At 40.7% G+C, this 24830-nt stretch overlaps 1 protein-coding gene across 6 annotated transcripts in view; it reads right to left on the minus strand.

Moving 5' to 3' along the window:
* Positions 1 to 24368, minus strand: part of AADAT (aminoadipate aminotransferase) — a 44021-nt gene extending 19653 nt beyond the window's left edge. The window contains exons 1-7 of one of the 6 annotated variants that reach the window (XM_074040761.1): positions 24305 to 24368; positions 20735 to 20881; positions 19229 to 19307; positions 12700 to 12798; positions 9581 to 9692; positions 8353 to 8521; positions 7125 to 7257 (exon numbers count right to left, since the gene is read on the minus strand). In XM_074040761.1, the coding sequence (XP_073896862.1) occupies positions 7125 to 7257; positions 8353 to 8521; positions 9581 to 9647 (369 nt within the window). In that variant the 5' untranslated portion in view covers positions 9648 to 9692; positions 12700 to 12798; positions 19229 to 19307; positions 20735 to 20881; positions 24305 to 24368. Of the gene's footprint in view, positions 1 to 7124; positions 7258 to 8352; positions 8522 to 9217; positions 9910 to 10099; positions 10182 to 12699; positions 12799 to 19228; positions 19308 to 20734; positions 20882 to 24206 lie in introns of those variants that run through there. The other 5 variants (XM_074040762.1, XM_074040763.1, XM_005556304.4 and 2 more) reach the window with 5 other exon arrangements.
* Positions 24369 to 24830: the final 462 nt, after the last annotated feature.

Here is a 24830-nt window from a genome sequence, read left to right on the forward strand (position 1 = left end):
GCAGGAGTTCTGTCCTTGCCTTAACCCTTGGAAAGCATCATGATGGACTGGAGGAAAAAACATCCCTGAGGAAAGGCAGAGACAAAATGGGAAGGCAGGACTACCATCCCAAGCCCTGGAAACTCTGCACTGTAACTCAGCAAAAAGGGCATGCCAAATCAGAGTGATTGTTCAGCAGCACCACACTGCAGGAGGAATGCTCCAGAGGTTCCTGGGCATAATTATTTTGCTAGCCACCTCATGCCAATGGAATAAATCCTTTGGGACCTCCCTGATTTGGGACAGGCTATTCTCGAATTATTTACTAAACCTGGGCTTAAGGTGCTACCTACAAAGATGCCAACAAGGAAGCAGTGACCTAGCAATAGAGATTTACTAAGCAAATATATCCAATAAAAAGCAAAGCAAGCCAGACAAAACAAACGAAAAACTAGAATAAATAAGTAATCCTTCAATGCAAAAAACAGATGTATACCTACAAGAAACAATAGCAAACAGGAAACCATGACCTCCCCAAAATGACAGAGCAACAATCCAGTGACTGATCCTAACAAGATGGCAATTTGTAAGCTCTTTGACCAAAAATTCAAAATAGCAGTTTTAAGAAAACTCAGGGCCGGGCGCGGTGGCTCACACCTGTAATCCCAGCACTTTGGGAGGCCGAGGCGGGTGGATCACGAGGTCAAGAGATCAAGACCATCCTGGCTAACACGGTGAAACCCTGTCTCTACTAAAAATACAAAAAATGAGCTGGGCGTAGTGGCGGGCACCTGTAGTCCCAGCTACTCAAGAGGCTGAGGCAGGAGAATGGCGTAAACCTGGCAGGTGGCACTTGCAGTGAGCCGACATCACACCACTGCACTCCAGCCTGGGCGACAGAGCAAGACTCTGTCTCAAAAAAAAAAAAAAAAAAAAAAAAAAAAGAGAAAAGAAAACTCAGTGATCTTCAAGATAACTCAGAACAGCAATTCAGAAATTTATCAGAGACATTTAACAAAGAGATTGAAATAATAAAAATAAAACGCCCCAGAAATTTTGGAACTGAGAAATACTGAACTCAGAATTGTTGAACTGAGGAACTCATTATTAGAGGCTCTCAAAATCAAAACGGACCCAGCAGAAGGAAGAATCAGTACGCTTGAAGATTGGCTATGTGAAAATACAGTCAGGGAAAAAAGAAAAAAGAACAAAGAATGCCTACAAAATACAGAAAATTACCCCGAAAGACTAAATCTAAGAATCATTGGTCTGCAAGAGGAAGGTGAGCAAAAGCAAGGAGTACAAAGCTTATTTAGAGAAATAATAACAGAAAAAGTTTCTAAAATTTGAGACAGATAAATATCCAGGCCACAAAAGAAGGTCTGAGAACATCAAACAGATTTAATCCAAATAAAACTACCTCAAAGCATATAAGAATCAAACTCTCAAAGGCTAAGAACAAACAGAAGATATGAAAAGCAACAAGACAAAAGAAGAAAATAATACATACACGAGCTCTAATTTGTCTCACAACAGACGTCTCAATGGAAACCACACAGGCCAGGAAGAAGAGATATGGCATTTTAAAAGTGCCCAAAGAAAAAAGCTGCTGTCTAAGAATATTGTTTTTTTTTTAACTGATTGATTGATTGAGATGGGGCCTCGCTATGTTAACGAGGCTGGTCTCGAACTCCTGGCCTCAAGCAATTTTCCCATCTCAGCCTCCCAAAGCACTGGGATTACAGGTGTGAGCTACCATTCCCGGCCCATCCAAGAATATTGTACACTTGATCTTAGCCAGAAGGCTGAGAAGCAATCATCCAAGAATACTGTATCCAGCAAAATTATCCTTCAAACATGATGGAGAGATAAAGTCTTTCTCAGACAAACTAAAGCTGAGAGAATTTACCACCACCAGATCGTATGAAAAATGCTAAAGGGAATTCTTCAACCTGAAATAAAAAAGTACTAATGTACAAAAGAAAACTTTTCAAGGTAAAAATCCCACTGGTAAAATTAAGTACGTGGACAAACCCAGAATATTCTATGATTGTAATTATGGTGTGTGATCCACTCATAATTCTCATATGAAGCCCAAATGACAAATCAATCAAAAACATTAATAGCTACAGCAACCTGTTAAGATAGGTAATACGTAAATTGAGATATCTCAAAGTCAAAATGCGGGGGGAATGGAGTTAAAGAATAGAGGATTTTTTTTGTGTGTGTTTTTTTGCATTTGTTTGCTTCTCCAACATAAGATAAGTTGATCCAAGATAAGTTGTTACCTCTTTAAAATAACTTTTTATATCAATAAGTTTTTTTTTTTTGTAAGCCTCATGGTAACCACAGTACAAAAACTTATAATTGATTCACTAAAAATAAAGAGCAACAAATTACATAATAGTACCAGAGAAAATCACTTAACCACAACGGAAGACAGTAAGAAAGGAAGAAAAGAAGAGAGGAGTCTCAAAACAACCAGAACACAAGCAACAAAATGCCAGTAGTAAGTCCTAACATATCAATAATAACACTGAATGTAAATGGTCTCCATTCTCCAATTAAAAGGCATAGAGTGGCTCAGTGGATAAAGAAACAAGACCCAATCATATGCAGCCTACAAGAAACCTACCTCACCTATAAAGACACACATTCTGAAAGTGAGGAGGTGGAAAAACATATTCCGTGGAATTGGAAACCTAAAAAGAGTAGGTGTAGCTACACTTACGTAAAATAGATTACAAATATAAGATTGTAAAAAGAAACAAAGAAGGTCACTATATAATGATAAAGGGGTCAATTCGGCAAGATAATATAACAATTATAAATATATATGCACCCAATACCATACCTCCCAAGTATACAAAGCAAGTATTAATAAATATAAAGGGAGAGATAGAATGTAATACAATAATAGTAGGAGACTTTAACACTTCACTCTCAGTAATAAACAGATTATCCAGACAGAAAATCAACATAAAGAAACAGTGAGGTAAAACTACACACTAGATCTAACAGACCTAATAGACATTTACAAAAATATTCAACCAACTGCTGCAGCATATACATTCTTTTCATCAGCACAATGAAGAGTCTGCAGAACAGACCATACCTTAGGCTATAAAACAAGTTTGAACAAATAAAAAAAAAAAAAAAAACAAATCTTATCAAATATCTTTTCTGACCACAATAATAAAACTAGAAATCAATAACAAGAGGAACTTTATAAAATATGCAAGGACATGAAAATTAAACAACGTGCTCCTGAATGGGTCAATGAAAAATGAAGCAGGAAATTAGAAGTTTTACTAAGAAAAATGAAAATGGAAATGCAATATACTAAAATTTGTGAAATACAGCAAAAGCAGTTGTAAGAGGAAAGTTTACAGCAATAAATGCCTGTATCAAGAAAGTAGAAAGACTTCAAATTAACAACCTAATAATGCACTTCAAGGAACTAGAACAACCTACAGGATAGGAGAAAATATTTGCAAACCACCCATCTGACAAGGGATTAACAACTCAATAGCAAAAACCCCAAATAATCCCATTAAAAAATGGGCAAAAGATCTTAACAGACATTTCTAAAAGAAGACATAAAAATGCCCAAAAGGCATTTAAAAAGTTCAATATTACTAATGCAATCAGAAATGCAAACCAAAACCACAATGAGATATTACCTCACCACAGTCAAAATGGCTAGCTTCAAAAAGACAAGTAATAACAGATGCTGATGAGGGTAGAGAAAGGGGAACCCTTGTACACTTTGATGGGAATGTAAATTGGTACAGCCACTATGGAGAACAGTACAGAGGTTCCTCAAAAAACTGAAAATAGAACTACCATATAATCCTGCAATCCCACTGCTGAGTATATATCCAAAACAAAAATATCAATATATCAAAGCAGTATCTGCACCTCCATGTTTATTATGGCACTTATTCACAATAGCCAAAATATGGAACCAACCTAAGTGTCCATCAGCTGATGAATGGATAAGGAAAATGTGGTATACACACAATGGAATATTATTCAACCATAAAAAAGGAATAAAATCCTGTCATTTGCAGCAACGTGGATAGAACTGGAGGTCATTATGTTAAGGGAAATAAGCCAAGTACAGAAACACAAATATTGCATGTTCTCCCTTATCTGTGGGAGCTAAAACAGTGGATCTCATAAGGATAGAGAGTAGACTGGTGGTTACTGAAGGATGGAAAGGACATGGGGGAGATAGGGTGAAAGAAAAAATAAAGAATATAAATGTACTTATTACCACTGAACTGTATACTTAAAAATGGTAAGGATAGCAAATTTTATATATATATGTGTGTGTGTATATATATATTATGGCAACAGAAAAAATTAAAAATTAATTTTTAAAAATAAAATGGATGGGGAGATCAACAGTGTTAAAGGATATTTCTAGGTCAAGTAATAGAAGGTTTGACAAATCTTTGGAAATTATGTGGATAATATGATTTCTACTACAATCACTAGAGCCAGGCAATAGATTTTTCCAGCCTAAATCAAAGGGGTCTATTATGACTAAATCATACATAAGTCACAGAATAATTGCTTCTTAACATGTGATGTTTCACAATCCCCAGTTTGAGTCCTTTTTCCTATCATTTTATCAACCCACATCTCACCACAAACAGTAGGGCCATTATCAATTGAGATAGAAGACTTAACTTTTGTTTCCCAATTGGCCTGTCATGTTCAGTTTATCTTTTCCTTATGAACTTTTGGCATCTTATGACAAACAGTATCCTCCTCTGGAAAGTTTCTAATTGAGTTAAGCTTTACAAGACATCCTAGGACCAAAGGAATCACTTGGGTGGCATGCACATATTAACAGATCAAAGGAAAACCTAATTAGCGTTGATCCTTGAACAACATGGATTTGAACTGCACAAGTTCACTTATACGCACAGTTTCTTCTGCCTCTGCCTCCCCTGAGACAGCAAGACCAACCCCTCCTCTTCCTCCTTCTCCGCAGCCTAATCAACATGCAGATGAGGATGAAGACCTATATGATGATCCACTTCCACTTAATGGTAAATATATTTTCTCTTGCTCATGACTTTCTTAATACCATTTTATTTTCTCTGGTTTACTTTATTGTAAAAATATAGTGTATAATACATATAAAATATAAAATATGTGTTAACTGACTATATTATCAGTAAGGCTTCTGGTCAAGAGTAGGCTATTAGTAGTTATGTTTTAGAGGAGTCAAAAGTTATATGCAGATTTTCAACTGCATGGAGTCATTGCCCTTAAATCCCTGTGTTGTTCAAGGGTCAACTGTAAATATATTTTCCACATCAGTTAGGGGACATACAAATTTCAAGTATATTAAATTAGAAGGGAAGGCTGTTATCATCTGGGAGCATTGTTTAAAAGATGAGAGAGAAACACAGGAGCCTAAAATAACATGAATCCTAGAGAACAACGTGGAAGAAATATTAAACCAGATACATATTAGTGCCTCTGTAATAAGCATGTCTGTAAGTAGTAAGTTACTGATGTATTTAGCCATCTATGCTGTCTTCTTTGTATAACTGGTGCTGTGATGGATAAAGAAGAAACTGTCTTAAGCAACTTTCTGGAAGAAAAAGTCCTGGCACCCTTTCTTGAGGAAAGAATTTCATTGAAAAATACTCTTATATCATTCTATACAATCACAAATGTTTCTCTTCAAGCAAAGACTCAAACACTAGCTATTCTTTTACTTTTCCTAATTATATGCAAAAAGGGTAAGTTTTTTTTAATTTTTAAAAACTTTAAAAAATGTTTTTACTACTGTAACTCATTATTCCATAACAATAATTTAATTAAAATTCATTAAAGCAAACCAGATTACAGTTTTCATATTTCCATGAAAAAGAAAATACTCTGGTTTCAGATTAAGATAAATGGGAGTCAGAGATTAATCTAGATCTGAGAATGAATATAGAGAATCTTATTATTCATGGAAAACAAAGGAGAAAGTATACCAGCACTTTGGGAGGCCAAGGTAGGCAGATTGCTTGAGCCCACAAGATCAAGACCAGCCTGTCCAACATGGCAAAATAATATAAAAATTAGCTAGGCATATTGGTGTACACCTGCAGTCCTAGCTACTTGGGAGGCTAAGGTGGAAGAATTGTTGGAGCCCAGGGATGTCGAGACTACCGTGAGCCGTGATTGCGCCACTGCACTCCAGTCTGCATGACAGGGTGAGTCCCCGTCTTAAAAAAAAAAAAAAAAAAAAAAAAAAAAAAAAAGAAAGAAAGAAAAAAGAAAAGAAAAGAACAGATTAAACTGAGGACCACAGATGTGGTCTCTTTATTGTGGCAACTAACCAGTGGTGTTTACATCCGTGGAGTTTCTGGAACCCAGAAGGGAAGAAGATGGAATAACTAATGCCACGAGGAGAGGGAGAGAGAGAACCAATCCATGTAAGAAGTCAGAGATACAGACATATAAACAGATCTAGAGAAATGCACCCAAGAGGGGGACAAGATACAAGCAGTGGCAAGCACAGAGATTCCATAGACAGATATGCAAAGGAATATAAATATTTTTATCTCAGGAATATGAAGGTATGCCCTCTAAAAAATTTAAAAATCATATTGAAATTTCCTAACTATAGGCAGAAATCAAGTGTAACTTGAATTTTTGAGCCAGATGAAATTAAGTAATGTTCACTAAGCTGTTGGTAGGAGTTGAGTACTCCCTTAGTGGGAATCCTGCTTTAATGGTTAATAGGTCTGCATAATTGACCACATGCTCTGTATTTAATATTTAACAGATTAGGCTAGTGAATGATGTTAAGAACAGATAATGTTTGAAAGTCCTTGTGTTCACAATGAGGAAAACTAAGGGGAAATATTGATAGATCAACCTACAATATTTCTGCCTGGCTTTTGCTTACAGTCAACATCCCCTACCCACCCTTGCCCATCCCCGGCCACAACTGCTCCCACCGGCATCCTATGACTTGTCTTTTAGTTCCCTGTTAATAATTCTAGGTGAAGACAAGAAAGACGACCAGTAATCCATAAAATATGATTCTCTGTGATTAAGTGAGAGAGGACTATAGAAACGAATGCTTCCAATTCTCCATTTTGGCTGAGTTTTCCTTTCAGTCTTACCTTACAAAGACCTTGTTGGCTGCCAGATGTGACACATAGGTCCATTTGTCCTTGACTGGGTGGGTAATGGACAGTAGGAGGATTATGCAATTTTATTTGTAACTGTTTTAGCCAGGACAAAAGCTCTGGAATTCTAAAGCATAAAATGTATTTTTAAATTCATAGTAGTAAAAATCATAGTAATAGTAGTAGACAGGAAATAATAAATGACAGCTTTATCAAGTACTTTGTACACTCAATTAAAAAACCCTCAAATGCTTTTTGCCAGTATTAATATTCTTATTTAAAAGATAGGCAGTAGACTTAGAGATTAGGAAATTCCCATAAGTCAATCAGCCAGAAATTCTCATAAAGTCAATTATGTAATCAACGAGCTGAGATTTGAATCTATATCTTTCTTATTCCAAACCTGAAGTCTTTAGAGGAATCATTGCATAATCGATTCTTTGTTCTCTCTAGGAAGAGTTCTATGGCTATCTAGAAGTTCAGGCTCAATAAGTTGTTTGTATTACGGAACGTTCGAATAAGACTATGTATATTTAACATATTATATAACTAATGCATGTATGCACGAATAACATATTTCAATATACTTTTCAATCACAGAACAAACAAGGTTTTAATAAAGTATAATTTATAGGTTCTCCATAAATTATCCTTTATCACTGGAAGAAGACCAGCTAAAGAAAGTCGTCAGATATGTTTCAGCTTGCCTTTAAGAAATTAAAGACATTTGAACCCATGAGGGCAATGTATTTGCATGGCTGCTTGTTTAGAAAGGGAATATAATTATTAAAAAATTGCCTGGGGACTTAAAGTTGCTGCCTCCTGGACTTTCCATTTCTTCATTTCTCCTGATATGTTTTTTTCACCTGGATATCTTCTCACTTTTTTGAACTCAGCTCTAATCGTATTTCCTTCTAGAAGCCTTCTTGGTCATTTGCAATTGAGAAGCAATCACTGAGGAGTGTTAAGCATTCAATATCCTTTCTGCTCTTAATTATCCTTTGAAAACCTTTCCCCAGACCTTCCTAACTATTGAATACTCACTTGGTTAGTATTCAATGACCAAGTGAGTATTTGGTCACTGAATGACCAAATGAGTCAATGGCCTTAGAATGTTTATTAATGGGCCTTAGAATATTTCTTTAATATTCTTTATCAATGGGCCTTAGAATATTTCTCATGAAAATAAGCCAATAAAATTATGTTAAGTATTGATACTTACCCAGCACTCGGAGAATACTGAAGTGCTCTCTTCATCATCTCTTCTCCAAATTCGATGGTCTTTCCATTTTCTACAGTGATTACAGCAGTCTTAAAAGGAAACATGTTTGGATTTGGTAAGCCACCAGCCAAGGAGATCATCGATTTTGGTCCTCTGCTCGATATTTCAGCTATCATACACATGGAAGAGAAGAAACAATTTCACTGAAGATTGTTATAAGCAGATAGTTAAGCATGCATTATCATCAATAAAACTATAAAGTTTAACAATTTCTAGTGATAGAATGTGCTATGGTCTAAATGCTGGTGTTCCCCCCACATTCATACTTGGAACTTAATACTAATGTGATAGTTTTAAGAGGTGGGGTCTCTAGAGGTGATTAGGTCAGAAGGGATCCACCCTCCTGAATGGGATTGGTGCACTTATAAAAGAAGGCTGAGGAATGCCCTTGACCCTTGTGCCATGTGAGGACACAGGTTCCCCCTTCTACTACGTGAGGATGCAGCAAGAAGCCTCTGTCTATAAGGAAGGGCTCTCACCAGATACAGAATCTGCTGGCACTTTGATCTTAGACTTCCTAGTCTCCAGAACTGTGAGAAATAATTCTATTGTTTATAAATTACCCAGTTTGTGGTATTTGTTATAGCGGCCTGAATGGACTAAGACAAACGCTAGTCTAAAATAAACATACAGAATAACTTTTTCTGGGCCGCCTCACCTGTGGAGGGACTAAAGAATGAAGGTGACCAAAGAGAAGGCAGAGGGATCAGGAAGACAGCAAAGGGCCACAACAGCAGAAGCCCTCCTCCACTTAGCCCCGACCTGTCTGTGAGCTTCATGGCCCACCCCTACCTCTCCCATTTACCTGGCCCTCTCCACTGCACACCCATCTGCACGCTGTGCCTGCCCCTTCTCAGCTTCCCAGGAAGAGCCTTTCTCCATAGCACGCCCCCTCCCTTCCAAGGCCGTGCCCCACAGCAGTCTGCGCCTCTCTCTACAGCTGCTCGGACTCTGCTCCAGCAGAAATACCCGCCTTCCGTTTCAGCCCGAGTTCTTTGAGAACAAAGGCTCTGCCTATTTCATTTCTGCACGCAGAGTCTGGCTCATCGCGAGCGTGCACAGGGGTACGCATGGATGCAGCCAAGCGGTGGCTTGCTAGGGAACCCTCCTTAGAGGCTGTGCGAGGAATGTCCCACCCCAAAGGAGTGATGGTCGCCCCGTTTCTCACTCGCGGTCCGGATGGGAGAAGGGTTTCTGGCTGCGCTCGCTGCGGTGATGAACCGTGCGTAATTCATGTCTCTGACAGCCAAGCATCAAGCTTCCTCTTCAGTGGCTGAGGACTAGAAAAACCAAAGAGCCTCGTCAAGTCCTGCCTGCTAACTTCCTCACTCTGGCAACGCCAACGCGAGCTGTCCCCCCGCTGCGTCTGGCTTCCCGCGCGCAGTGCCCGGAGAACGCCGCCGAAACTCCCCGGCTGGACGCTGCGTTCGGTCTCCCGGTCCTAAACGGGTCTGGGGCTGGTGGCGAGCCTGGCAAAGTCCACGCCGCACGCGCTCCGGCGGCCGCCAGGGCCCACGCCAGTTTTGCCCCTCCGCGGGCCTCGCCGCGCCCCCTCCCGCCCCGCGCCGTGGCCTATGGCCGCCCGCCGCGCGCGCCTCCCCGTCCCGGATCATCGCCCTCAGAGCGCAGGGCGCGCGGGGGAGCCCGGGTGCGAGGCGCTTGCAGCCCCAGGCCAATGACTCTTGACCTCGCCGCTGGGAGTCACCAGAAGCCGGCGTCCGCGTTGGCCTGCCTAGGTGCCGGCCGGGAGGCCAGCCCAGGGGCTGCCCGAGGGGACCGGAAGTGCCCGTGATCCTAATCCTCGGGAACCATCTGGCGGCCGCTTGGGTCCACTGCAGGGGGCTCCCGAGCTGCGCCCAGCCTGGAGAGGCCGCACCTTCGTTCCCGCGCGCTCCGCTGGCCTCCTCTCAGTCACTGGGACTGTGCATTTTGCCCGCTCAGACCATGGCTATGCTAAATACCCATCTTTCGTTAGTGAAACTCTGGGCACTCTCCTGGGAAGCACCCCGGCGACCCAGACGAATTTCAACATCACTTTCTCGAAGATCTCAGCATTTTGGAGTGACGATGGAGTTCTGACAAAAATTTTTCAATAATCACTCTGAGAGTCTCTTCAGTTTTAGTGTCTACCCTCGCATTGAATTTCTGACCTTTCCTTAAATAAGAATTATCTTGGAAGTGAATATCCGGATCTTTTTGGGTCTAGCACCTTGCCTTTTTTTTCTTACAAAATAATCCTGCTTACGCCCCACCTCCTCAACTTTTCTGCAGTTTTTCCTTCCTGAATCACCAAAATGGAATGTACAAGGTTTAATGTGAGCACTTAGTGAGGGAAGGGTTTCAGAAAACCTCTCTTTCACTTTTAAAAAAAAAAAATCTTTAATGGTCATTAAAATGAATGAACTGGATTCACTCATTCAGTACGAATTTGCTGAGTACTTCCTGGATGATTATTGGCTCACTGCCAATGGCTCTCTTTTAATCTTTATTTAATAGGTTGGTCAAGGAGCCACTGCTTTTATCTAGGTCCTGGCAGCAAAAGGCTGAGATAACCCAGTAAAATCTTTATGCTAGCAGCTAAATAACAAAAAGGGAGTATCATTAGTAAACCTGTTAGAAACCCAAGAGGCAAGATGCTTCTGGATTCAGAGACTTCAAGTAGTTGAAATGCCACTTGATGGCTTAACAGCTGGGTGTCTTTGGACAAGTTACTTAACCTTTCTGTGTATTGGTTTTTTCACAGGCCTGTTGGCAGGAATAAATTAGACAATCTGTATTAAACTAATAAGTGCAGTGGTCTGCACATTGTAAAAACACTCTATGAACATTGGCTGTTTTTATTAGTAACAAATGCTTTTAAGCAAAACTTAAGGACTCAGCCTTCACATGGTTTTGACTAGAGAAGCTATTTGGCAACTTTTAAGGCATGTTCCCAGTTAATCCTTGCACACAGATCCTTATCTGTTTGAGCTTGTCTATTCTAAAAGTAGTTGTCCCTGAATTTTTACAGAAGTTAACTCAAGAAGCACTAAAAACATCTAAATAAGGTGTAGATCAAGGTTAATTATGACTTGTAACTAGATATATTGATGTTCCTGGGGACTTCAGGCTTTTTTTTGATAGGGGGAGGGCTCTAACTGAGCATGGTTTCCTCAGATACTTAGAAGAAAATTTAAACTTCGGCCAGGTGCAGTGGCTCACGCTTGTAAACCTAGCACTTTGGGAGGCCAAGGTGGGTGGATCACCTGAGGTCAGGAGTTCGAGACCAGCCTGGCCAACGTGGCAAAACCCCGTCTTTAGCCGGATATGGTGGCAGGCACCTGTAATCTCAGCCACTCGGGAGGCTGAGGCATGAGAATTGCTCGAACCCGGGAGGCCGAAGTTGCAGTGAGTCGAAGCTGAGATCACGCCACTGCACTCCAGTGGGGGATAAAGCTGGGGGATAGAGCGAGACTCTGTCTCAGTTTAAATGTCTTCCCTCTGGCAGTAGCAACCTGTTTGGTCAAAGGAGTTTGAAGTCCTGGGCCAAAAGACTAAAGGTTTTTGTAAGCACATTGATGCACCGATCTGTGATTTATAGTATTTATTACTCACAGGCTATTTATTTTATTTTATTTTGAGAGACAGAGTGTCTGGAGTCTCACTTTGTTGTCCAGGCTTGAATGCAGTGACGCCAACCATAGCTCACTGCAGCCTCGTCCTCCTGGGCTCCAGCGTTTCTCTCACCTCAGCTTCCCGGATAGCTGGGACTACAGGAGAACACCACCACAGCAGGGTAAGTGTTTAAAATACCTTATAGAGACAGGGTCTCCCTATGTTGCCCAGGCTAGTCTTCAACTCCTGGCTTCAAGTAGTCCTCCCACTTTGGCCTCCGAAAATGCTGGGATTATAGGCATGAGCCACCATGCTTGGCCTCACACAGGCATTTTTAAAAATACATAATTAATTGATTTTCCCCCTTTCCAAACAGTGGTGACACAATTTAAGGAACCCGAACTGAAGAGACGTGAGGTCATCAAATCCTAAGGTGCAGGTTTTCAACCCTTACACAGTTTGCTGAATTTTCTATTTGGCCTGCCCTGGAGTTGTACTACTGAGACGTTGGGGGTGCTGATTGATTACAAGCTGGCTGATGATTCAGGCCAGATGGAGAGGCAGAGAAATGGTCCATCAGGGCAGGCTAATGGAATGCAGGGGCACTGGGGGTCATGATCAGAAAATGCAAGGCAGAATATAGTCACAGTGGTGGGAAAGGGACAAGCAAGGGTTAAGTTGGGAAGAGCTTACCAGACAATAGAAGCTGAAGACTGAAGGTAAATTTGATTGCCAGAGAAACCAGACTTTGGATTTGTCAGGCGACAACAGCAGAAGGCTTCTCCTGAGGGACTAAGATAAATGAGCAAGGTTCATTGCTCAGTGCTGCCTTTTTAGAAGCTTGGCTTAGGACTGCCCGAGGATAGAATTAAAGACGTCAGATTCTTTCTCCAAACATTTACTGAATTCTTACTCTGTTCTAGGAACTGTAATTGATTTAAAAAGATAACTAAGACAAGTCGCTACTCTTGAAAAGCAACTGTTTGCACATTAAGACGTCAATAATGTCAGATAATACAATGTTTGTGGCAGAGGCAGGTGCAAGCTGCTAAGGAAAGCAGAGGGAAGGAAGTCTCTCTTTTCTTCTCCTCTCTCTCCCCTCCCTTCCCTTTCCCTCCCCTCCCCTCCCCACCCCTCTCCTTTTCTTTTCTTAAGTATCCCTTATCTGAAATGCTTGGGAACAGAAGTATTTGGGGGTTTTGGATTTCTTTACATTTTGGAATATTTGCATATACATAATAAGGTATCTTGGGGATGGAACCCAATCCTAAACAAGAAATTCATTTACATTTCATATATGCCTTATGCACGTAGCCTGAAAGTAATTTAATACAATATTTAAAATAATTTTGTGCATGAAACAAAGTTCGTGTACATTGAACCACCCATGTAGGCCCTCTGTAGTTGTTTGGCATCATTATCATTCCTGACTCTGAATTTATATGCTACTGATAAGCAATCATTTTCTTATAATTATTCACACATAGTACTTAACAGTAAAATATTTTGTTAATCATTAGTACAGTGAAGAAATAATGTGTTTAGGTCAACTGAGCAGCACAGCAGCATCACCACAATACCTGTATCAGCTGTTAAACAACAGTAACAGCAGACAATGGCAGGATTTCAGTCTCTAGATACGGTGCTGTGTTTTGATTAAGGTTATGTAGACCGTATTTTGTATTTTAGGCAAGAAGAAATGTCAGAAGCAGCTGAAGGACCAGAAAGTGGGTCCCCTAGGGATGAGGAGTCAATCTGCTGGATGGATTTTAAAACTCTGTCCTCTAGAGTCATCTGCTTCATTAACAATGGTTTTTGTCTGAGAAGGCGCTGTTTGATTTCATAAGCTGACATGGTTTCTTGTTCTCTTATACATGCATGCTGCTCTAGTGCTTAAAAAAGCCCATCACAGATTTTCACCATGTCAGCTATAGACACTTTTCCTGCTGAGTTAACATCATCTTTATCATCCACTTGTGGCATCATTTTGGTACTCAGAAAGTTTCAGATTTTGGAGCATTTTGGATTTCAAATTTTTGGATTAGAGATGTACAACTTATACAAATAAGAGCACATTGACAGGTTGTGTGTGTGCATGATTTTTGGGAGACACTATTCAGCCTGCTATAGTCAATGACTAAAGGAGCCTAATATGTAATAGTCTGAGAGATAGGAGGAAAACCAGAAATTTACAGTGAGAAAGACAGTGAAGGAAGGGAATGTTTCGAGAAAGACTGAAGGGCTCCTAAGAGGATAAACTTATATCTTTTATCTCAGAACTCCAGGATCACAGATTCAACTATCACTAACCAATAAGAGTAACACTCAATTGCTTTAAGACTGTTTTGGGTTCTTATGCCAGCCCATGTCTCATCAAGGAGTAATCATGAGATGTGTCTTAGTGTCTTAGTTCATTTAGTGTTGCTATAGCTGAACACCTGAGGGCGGGTACTTTATAAAGAAAATAGGTTGATTTGACTCATGATTCTGAAGGTCAGAAAGTATAAGAGCATGATTCTTGCATCTTTTCAGCTTCTGGGGAGGGCCATGTGTTGTGTCAAGACGTGGCAGAGAAGTGGAATGCTAAGGGGACATATGCAAAGAGACAAACACCAAAGGCTGGGCTTACTTCATAATACTTGTTCTTGCATTAACTTATCCAGTCCTGTGAGAGTGAAAACTTACTCCCATAAGATGGCATGAATCAATTCATGAGGGATCTGCCTCCATGACCAAAGACCTCCTATTATGCTCCACCTCCCAATGCTTCTACACTGGTAATTAAACTTCAACATGAGTTTTTGTGGTGACAGACAAAATCCAAACCAGAGCACACAGTAACTTGAAAAAAATTGCTATTCATAAATGGCATCTACCTCAGAAATAATTCTTTGAGTTAGGGTGGACAGCCTTGCCTTGTGGGCAATATATCCCTGTTGAGGTATGTATATTGGAGATCTCAGTCATTAATTTGGGTGCAGTTTGGAGTGCAGAAGAGAAACACAAAAATAACCACTGGGTTCTGATACAGACAGAAATGTACTGAGGTCCGTAGAGTAACCATCATAATAGAACTGCCAGTCAAAGCTTGAGAGATGGCAGATATTACCTGTCATGAAATGGGTAGGCAACTCTAGAACTTTATAATTAAATAGAAATAGTATCATCTTAGAGAACTGTTCAGAATCAACACCCTTGTGTGTTGAGTCTATGGGTATAGTCTTTGGAAAGAGACACAATGTATCTTTAGACTGAAGACCATAGGATGACTCTGTGGAATGCTGTCCTTGTCATTTAGGATGCTGGCTGCTCAACTGTTAAATAGCTAATGTTCATTTGATATAATGCCATTATTACATGCATCGTATGTAGGATACTTGTTTATATTATATGTATTTTAAATCTTCTCAATCTATTCCTCATTTCTTTTAACATCTTTCATATTTTATTACTTTCACTGTGCTGTGTCCATGTGGATTTTGTAGTTACATTTTTAAGGTATTAATTTTTTTATTCAATTATTTGTAGTTGTTTGCACATTTTTCTCAGTTGTTTTTTCCTTTTTTTGAGAACAGGGTCTCGCTGTGTCACCCAGACTGGAGTGCAGTGATGCAAGTATGACTCACTGCAGCCTTGACTTCCTGGGCTCCAGTAATCCTCGTATCTCAGTCTCCCGAGTAGCTGGGACCACTGGTGCACACCACCATTCCTGACTAATTTTTGTAGCTTTTGTAGAGACAGGGTTTTGCCATATTGGCCAGGCTGGTCTTGAACTCCTGAGCTCAAGCAATCTGCACACCTCAGCCTTCCAAAGTACTGGGATTATGGGGATGAGCCACTGTGCCCAGCCGAGTTTTAAATATCAGTGAAAATATTTTTTATTTCTAGGATTCTGATTAATTCTTTTCCATCTTTGTGATTCTTTCTCATATTCATCTGCTTTATTTAGATTTTGAAAAGTGGGTATCATTTTCACCACTAGTTCTTTCAGGTCTTAAATAAACTTGTTTTTAGGTCTTTCTCATATTGCTTTCTTATTTTCGTCTTCATGAGAGTGAATTCCCATCTGTTGAGCTTCCCTTGGCCTATATTTCATAGTGTCTGCTTTCCCCATGTCTTTGACATTTTGCATGAGTAGTTTGGTGTTTTCTCTCCTAGTACTCTCTCCTTTCTTCTGGCAGTATTCATTGCTTCCTCCAAAACTCCAAGAGAGGTAGAATCAGCTCTACTATAAAGGTTTGTGGCCCTTGTTCACAGGATGTCACAGATGGGCTCCCATAGCCTTGGGCAGCTCCACCTCTGTGACTTTGAAGGGGATAGCCCCCCTTCTGGCTGCTTTCACAGGCTGGTGTTGGGCATCTGTGGCTTTTCCAGGTGCTGGTGTTGAGTGTCTGCTTTCACAGGCTGGTGTTGAGGGTTTGCGGCTTTTCCAGGTGCACGGTGCAAGTTGTCAGTGGATCTACCATTCTGGGGTCTGGAGGATGGTGGCCCTCTTCTTACCGCTCCAGTAGGAAATGTCCCACTGAGGACTCTGTGTGGGGGCTCCAACACCACATTTCCCTTCTATACTGCCCTACTTGGGGTTCTCCATGAGTCACCCCACCTCCACAGCAAATTTCTGCCTGGACATTGAGTCGTTTCCATACATCCTCTGAAATCTAGGCAGATGTTCCCAAACCTCAATTCTTGACTTCTTTGCACCCTCAGGCTCAACACCACATAGAAGCTTCCAAGTCTTGGGGCTTGCACCCTCTGAAGCCATGGCCCAAGCTGTACTTTGGTCCCTTTTAGCCACAGCTGGAGCTGGGACACAAGGGCACCAAGTCCTTAGGCTGCAAACAGCAGTCCTTTCCCCGGACCTGGCCTGTGAAACCATTTTTTCCAACTAGGCCTCCAGGCCTGTGATGGGATGGGCTTCCATGAAGGTCTCTGGCATGCCCTGGAGACATTTTCCCTATTGTTTTGGTGATTAACACTCAGCTCCTTGTTACTTATGCCAATTTATGCAGAGGCTTGAATTTCTCCCCAGCAAATGGGTTTTTCTTTTCTATCACATGGTCAGCTGCAAATTTTCCAAACTTTTATTCTCTGCTTCCTCTTGAACACTTTTCTGCTTAAAAATTTCTTCTACCAGATACCCTAAATCATCTCTCCGAAGTTCAAAGCTCCACAGATCTCTAGGACAGGAGCAAAATGCCTCCAGTCTTTGCTAAAGCATAACAAGTGTCACCTTTGCTTCAGTTCCCAACAAGTTCCTCATCCCCATCTGAGACCACCTCAGCCTGGACATTTTTGTTCATATCACTATCAGCATTTTGGTGAAAACCATTCAACAAGTCTCCAGGAAGTCCCAAACTTTCCTACATCTTCCTGTCTTCTGAGTCCTCTGAGCCTCTAGGAAGTTCTGAACTTTCCTACATTTTCCTGTCTTCTTCTGAGTCCTCCAAACTGTTCCAACTCCTGCTTGTTACCCAGTTCCAAAGTCACTTCCATATTTTTGGGTATCTTAAAAGAAATACCCCACTCTACCAGTACCAATTTACTGTATTAATCCATTTTCATACAGCTATGAAGACACACCCAAGCTGGGTAATTTATAAAGAAAAAGAGGTTTAATGGATTGACAGTTCCACATGGCTGAGGAGCCTTCACAATCATGGCAGAAGGGGAAGGAGGAGCAAAGGCACGTCTTATATGGTAGCAGGCAAGAGAGTGTGTGCAGCGGAACTGCCTTTTATAAAATTATCAGATCTTATGAGACTTATTCACTATCACAAGAACAGCATGGGAAAACCTGCCCCCATGATTGAATTACCTCCCACGTTGTCCCTCCCTTGACATGTGGGGATTATGAGAGCTACAATTCATATGATGAGAAGATGAGATTTGGGTGGGGACACAGCAAAACCATATCAGTCCCATTCCCTTGCAGGAGTTGAAATACCAGAATTCATCCAAAAGATTTTAGATAAAGACAAACAGTTGGGGGGAGGAAAAAAAAAAAAGAAGAAGAAGACATAGTAACAGTGATGTGCTGAGTATATCGGAGTTGGGGCAAAATAAAACATCCTCACTCCTGATCTCTTTGTATTTACATGGTTGATATTTATTCATCTTGGAATTGCTGCTTCAATTTTTACATTTTAAATATTCTGTAGAAATTCATTCATTCTGATAACTGGGATTTTGGTGCCTTTTCTAATTTCGTGCTGGAGGCTCCTTGCCTCCTTAGTCTCATCTCGTCCAGGTTCTTCCTTCCTGTTCACAAGTGACCAATCTCTTTGTTTTCTTTTCTAGGCTTGGATTTTTCTCAATGGCTGTCAAGGCCACCATGTGGAGCAGTGCTTCCTGGACTTGGTTTCTTCTTGGCATCTAGACCCTGCCCAGTGCTACAGGATCATCTACTTCATCTCCTGGAGCTCCTGCTTCAACTGTGCCCAGGAAATTGCTGGATTTCTGAGGGAGAATAGACACATGAGCTTGCACATCTTCACTGCCTGCATCTATGATTACCACCCAGGATATGAGGAGAGACTGCACATGCTGCAGGGAATTGGGGCCCAAATTTCCATCATGACCTCTACAGGTAAGAATGGAAACTTTGGGTGGGCTGGAGTGGGTGGGGGCAGGGAGAAGAAAGTTACTAGAAAGGTAGGGAAGGTCGGTATCCCTGGGCAAAAAGCCCTGGTTGGCTGCATGCAGAGGTTTATGAAATTGCTGTTCATAAATGGCATCCGCCCAAAAACAATTCTTTGAGTTAGGGTGGACAACCTATACTGAGGCTCAGAGCCCTATAGATATGCGTTTTCATATCCCAGACACCACTAGGTAGTTCCATTCTGTTTCTGGTTTCATATAGATTTCTAAATTGTTTTTGAGCTCACGTTTGTCTTTTTATGTTTTAAAAATATTTAATGCCCTATTGTGTTTTGTGTTTGAAGTAAAGGGAGAAAAATAGATCAGCAAGTTTCTGCATAAAATTTGTTGTGGCAAATTGTTGCTCTTGGTACCTACTTCTACATGTGCATATATATATATATATACAGGCATACCTCATAGATATTATGAGTTTGCTTCCAGATCATTGCAATAAAGTGAGTATCTCAGTATAGTGAGTCATGAAAATATTTTGGTTTCCCAGTACACGTAAAAGTTATGTTTATATTATACTGTAGTTTACTAAGTGTGCAAAAGCATTGTGTCTGAAAATCAATATACATACCTTAATTTAAAAATATTTTACTGCTGAGTGGAGAGGTGGAGCAAGATGACCAAGTGAACCCTCCAGTGATTGTCCCCTCCTGCAAGAACACCAAAGTGAACAACTATGCCCACAAGAAATCACCTTCATAAGAAACAAAAATCAGAGGAGCAATCACAGTACCTGGTTTTAACATCGTGTCAAGGAAAGAGGCACTAAAGAGAGTAGGAAATACAGTCTTGAATTACCTACACCACCCATCCCCTTTCCCTCAGCAGTGGCTGTGTGGCATGGAGAGAGAGTTTATGTGCTTGCAGGAGGGAGAGTGCAGTGATTGTGGGACTTTGTGTTGAAACTCAATGCTGCTCTGTCATGGCAGAAAGCAACATAGGTAGAATTCAGCTGCTAAGTGCCCATGGAAGGACCATTTAGACCAGCCTTAGCCAGAGGGAAATTTTCCATGCCAAAGGTTGGAAACTCAGTTCTGTTTAGCCCCACTCACCATGGGCTAAAGCACTCTGTAGTCCCAAATAAATTGGAAAGGCAGTCTAGACCACAAGGACTGCAATTCCTGAGCATTTTCCTGTTACTTACTACAGTGTTGGACTCAGAGCCACTCACAGGACTTGCCATGTGTATGACCTAGTGAGACACCAGCTGGGGTGGCCAAAGGAATGCTAGTGTCACACTTTCCTGACTCCAGAACGCACAGCTTGCAACTCTAGGAGAGACTCCTTTTGCTTGAGGAAAGGAAAGGGAAGAGTAAAGAGGATTTTGTCTGGCAACTGGGATACCAGCCCAGCCACAGTAACATAAAACAACAAGCAGATCCCTGAAGTCTCCATTCCAGGACCTAGCTCCAGGATGACATTTCTAGACCCACCTTGGGCCAGAAAATAACCTGTTACCCTGAAGGAAAACACAAAGTCCTGGCAGAATTCACCACCTGCTGACTAAAGAGCCGTTGGTCGTTGAATAAACATTAGTAGCAGCCAGGCAGTACTCATCACGGACCTAGAACAGTGATGGCCATGGAGAAAGACTCTTTTTGAAGAAAGTAGAGGGAGGAGTAAAAAGGACTTTGTCTTGCAACTTGGGTTGCAGCTCAGCTGTAGTAAAATAAGACACCAATCAGATTCCTAAAGTCCCTAGTTCTAGGCCCTAGTTCCTGGACAGTATTTCTAGACCTCTAGACCCGCTCTGGGCCAGAATGGAACCTGCTATACAGATGCGAAGGACTCAGTCCTGGCAGGATTCACCATCTGCTGACTAAAGAGCCCTTGGGCCTGAAATAGACATCGTGGTAGCTAGGCAGTTATTGCCAGTGGCCTGGTGATGGCCATGTGAAAAGATTCCTTCTGCTTGAGGAAGGAAGAGGAAAGAATAAAAAGGATTTTGTCTTGCAACTTGGGTACCAGCTCAGCCACAGGAAAATGAAGCTCCAAGTAGATTCCTCAAGTTCTTAAATCCAGGCCCTAGTTCCTGGACAACATTTCTAGACCCACCCTAGGCAAGAGGGGAGCTTACTGTACTGAAGAGATGGACCCAGTCCTGGCAGGATTCACCACATGCTGACTAAAGAGTCCTCGGGTCTTGACCAAACATCAGTGGTGGCCAGGCAGTAGTCGTGAAGGATCTGGGACAGTGGTGGCCATGGGGAGAGACTGTTTCTGCCTGAGGAAAGGAAAATAAAGAGTAAAAAGGACTTTGTCTTGCAACCTGGGTACTACCTCAGCTACAGTAAAATGAAGCACCACATAGATTTCTAATGTTCCTGATTCTAGGCCCTAATTCCTGGATATATCTAGACCCACCCTGGGACAAGAAGGGAGCCTGCTGTACTGAAGGGAAGGAACAAGTCCTGGCTGGATTCACCACCTGCTGGTTAAACAGCCCTTGGGCCTTGAACAAACATCAGTTGTAGCCAGGCAGTAGTTGCCCGGGGCCTGGGATGGTGATGGCCACAGGAGATAATCCTTCTCTTTCAGGAAAGGAGAGGAAAGAATTAAAATAACTGCTTTGCAACTGAGGTACTGACTTTGCTACAGTAAAATAAAGTACCAAGTATATTCCTAAAGCTTCCAGATCCAAGCTCTAGCTCCCAGAAAGCAATTCTAGACCCACCCTGGGCCAAAAGGGAACCTGCTACACTGAAGGAAGGAACTAGCCTCAGCAGGATACACCATCTGCTGAGTAAAGAGCCCGTAGGCTTTGAATAAAGATCAGTGGTAGTCAGGCAGAAGTCACCACAGGGGCAATACCCAATACTGTGCTAGCTTCAGGTGTTTACCAGCACATTCCCAGCTGTGGTAATCATTGGGAGAGAAGATTCTGCTTGAGCAAAGAAGATGGAAGAATAAAAAGCACTTTGTCTTACGACTTGTATTCCTGCTCAGCCAAAGTAAAAGAAAGCATCAAGTAGATTCCTAAAGTTCCCAGATTCAGGCCTTAGCTCCTGGATAGCATTTCTAGACTCATCCTGGGCCAGTAGGAAACCTGCTTTGTTGAAGGGAGAGATCCAGGCCTGGCAAGACCCATCACCTGCTGAGTAAAGAGCACTTGGGCCTGGAGAAACATCAGTGGTAGCTAGGTAGTAGTCACCACAGGAATTGACCAAGACCCAGTACCATGCTGGCTTCAGGTGTGAACCAGCCCAGTCCCAGCAGTGGTAGTCATGGAAGTGCTTGCATAACCCCTTTCCCATCTCCAGGCAGCTCCAGAGACAGTGACTCATGTGGTTTGAGGGAAAGTAAGGGAAGATAACTAGAGACTGCATGGTAATCAAGAGATTTCTTCAGGATCTTACCCAAGACCCCCAAGGTGACAAGTGTGGAAGAGCCACAGTGTTTCTGGGCTTAGTGTGCCCCCTAATACAGCTGCAGTGACCAAAGACTTGGACTACAACACTCAAGTCCCTTTGAATACTTGGAAAGCCTTCTCAAGAAGGATGAGTACAAACAAGCACAGATTGTGAGGATCAGAATAAGTACCAAACTCTTCAATGCCCAGACATTGATGAACATTCACAAGCATTAAGATCATCCAGCAAAACATGACCTCATCAAAACAAATTAAATAAAGCATCAATGACCAATCCAAGAATTACAGAGATATGTAATTTCAGACAGAGAATTCAAAATAGCTGTTTTGAGGAAGCTCATTGAAATTCAAGATAACACAGAGATGGAATTCAGAATCCCATCAGATAAAACTAACGAAAAGATTGAAATAATTTTTAAAAACCAAGCAGAAATTCTGGAGCTGGAAAATTATCTGACCACACTGGGATAAATCTAGAAATCAATAACAAGAGAAATTTTGGAAACTATACAAACTCATGAAATTACACAATATTCTCCTGAATGACCAGTGAATCAATGAAAAAAATTAAGAAGGAAATTAAAAAATTTCTTGAAACAAGTGAAAATGGAAAAACAACATACAAAAACCTATGAGATACAGTAAAAGCCATACTAAGAGGGAAATTTATAGCGATAAGTGCCTACATCAAGAGTAGAAAAACTTCAAATAAACAATCTAACAATGCATTTTAAAGAACTAGAAAAGCAAGAGCAAACCAAACCCCAAATTAGTAGAAGAAAAGAAATAATAAGTAACAGAGTATAAATAAGTAACATTTAAATAAAAAATGCAAAAGATCAACAAAATAAAAAGTTGATTTTTTGACAAAACAATTAACAAACCTTTAGCCAAACTATGTATGAAAAAAAGACACAAATAAATAAAATCAGAGATGACACATTACAATTGATACTGCAGAAATTCAAAGGATTATTAAAGACTACTATAAGTGACTCATATGCCAATAAATTGGAAAACTGAGAAGAAATGGATAAATTCCTAGACATGTAAAAGCTACAAGATTGAATCATGAAGAAATTAAAAACCTGAATAGACCAATAACAAGTAACAAGATCAAAGCTGTAATTGTCTCCCAGCAAAGAAAAGCCTGAGATCCAATGACTTCACTTCTGAAATCGACCAAACACTTAAAGAACTGGCACAAATCCTGTCCACCTATTCTGAAAAATAGAGGAGGTGGGAATACGTTCAAACTCGTTCTATGTGGTCAGTATTGCCCTGATACCAAACGCAGACAAAAACACATCAAAAAAGAAAACAATGAGCCTATATTTCTGATGAACATTGATGCAAAAATCCTTAAAAATACTTGCAAACCAAATTCATCAGTACATTAGAAAGAGTATTTATCATGACCAAGCAGAGTTTATGTCAGGGGTACAAGGTTGGCTCAACATACACAAATCAATCAATGTGATACATCATATCAACAGAATGAAGGACAAAAACCTTATGATCATTTCAATTGATGTTGAAAAAGCATTTGATAAAATTCAAAATCCCTTTCATGATTAAAAAACCCTCAAAAACTGGGGATAGAAAGAGCATACCTGAACACAATAAAAGCCAAATATGACAGACCTGCAGTTAGCATTATACTGAACAGCAAAAAACTAAAGTCTTTCCTCTAAGATCTAGAACATGGTAAGGATGCCAACTTTTACCACTGCTATTCAACATCGTACTGGAATTCCTAGCTAGAGGAATCAGTCAAGAGAAATAAATAAAGGGCATCCAAATTAGAAAGAAAAAGTCAAATTACTCTTGTTTTCAGATGGTATGCTCTTATATTTGGAGAATCCTAAAGATACCACCAAAAAACTATTAGAACTAACAAACAAATTCAGTAAAGTCGCAGGACACAAAATCAACGTATAAAAATCTGTAGCATTTCTACATGTCAACAGTGAACAATCTGAAAAAGAAATCAAGAAAGTACTTTTATATATTATTGTTACAAATAAAATAAAATGCTTAGGAATAAACTTATCCAAAGAAGTGAAAGATCTCTACATAGAAAACTATAAAACATTGATGCAAGAAATTTAAGAGAACCAATGAAGAAAGGAAAAGAGGAGCTGTATTAGTCTGTTCTCGCACTGCTATAAAGACATACCTGAGCCTGGGTAATTTATAAAGAAAAGATATTTAATTAGCTCATGGTTCTGCCGGCTGTGCAGGCTTCTGCTTCTGGGGAGGCCTCAGGAAACTTACAATCATGGCAGAAGATGAAGGGGAAGCTGGCACATCCACCATGACTGGAGCAGGAGAAAGAGAGAGAGGCGGGCAGGTGCTACACACTTTTAAACAAGCAGATCTCAGGAGAACTCTATCACCAGACAGCACTAGGGGGATGGTTCTAAACCATTAGAAACTGCCGGCATGATCCAATCACCTCTAACCAGGCCCCTCTTCCAACACTGGGGATTAAAATTTGACATGAGATGTGGGCAGGGACAGAAATCAAAACTGTATCAGAAGGCTAAATGGCAAATGCTTACTCTTATTTATGCTTTGTGCAAATAACCAGGCCACGTATATTAAGACTGAAGCTTATTTCACAAACAAATCAGTCCTATCATGATTTGTTTTTAATAAAAATGAGGATTGGAGAGAGAAAAAATACATTTCAAGAACTATAGTACACCTGTATTTAGATTCCAGTCTCATCAGTTATTTTGAGTTTCTGTCTGCAATTTAGACTAACCCTTCTTATTCCTGTGAAATAATCAGTGATCTC

This window comes from Macaca fascicularis, chromosome 5, assembly GCF_037993035.2.
Source record: "Macaca fascicularis isolate 582-1 chromosome 5, T2T-MFA8v1.1".
In the NCBI taxonomy this organism is placed as follows: Eukaryota; Metazoa; Chordata; class Mammalia; order Primates; family Cercopithecidae; genus Macaca; species Macaca fascicularis.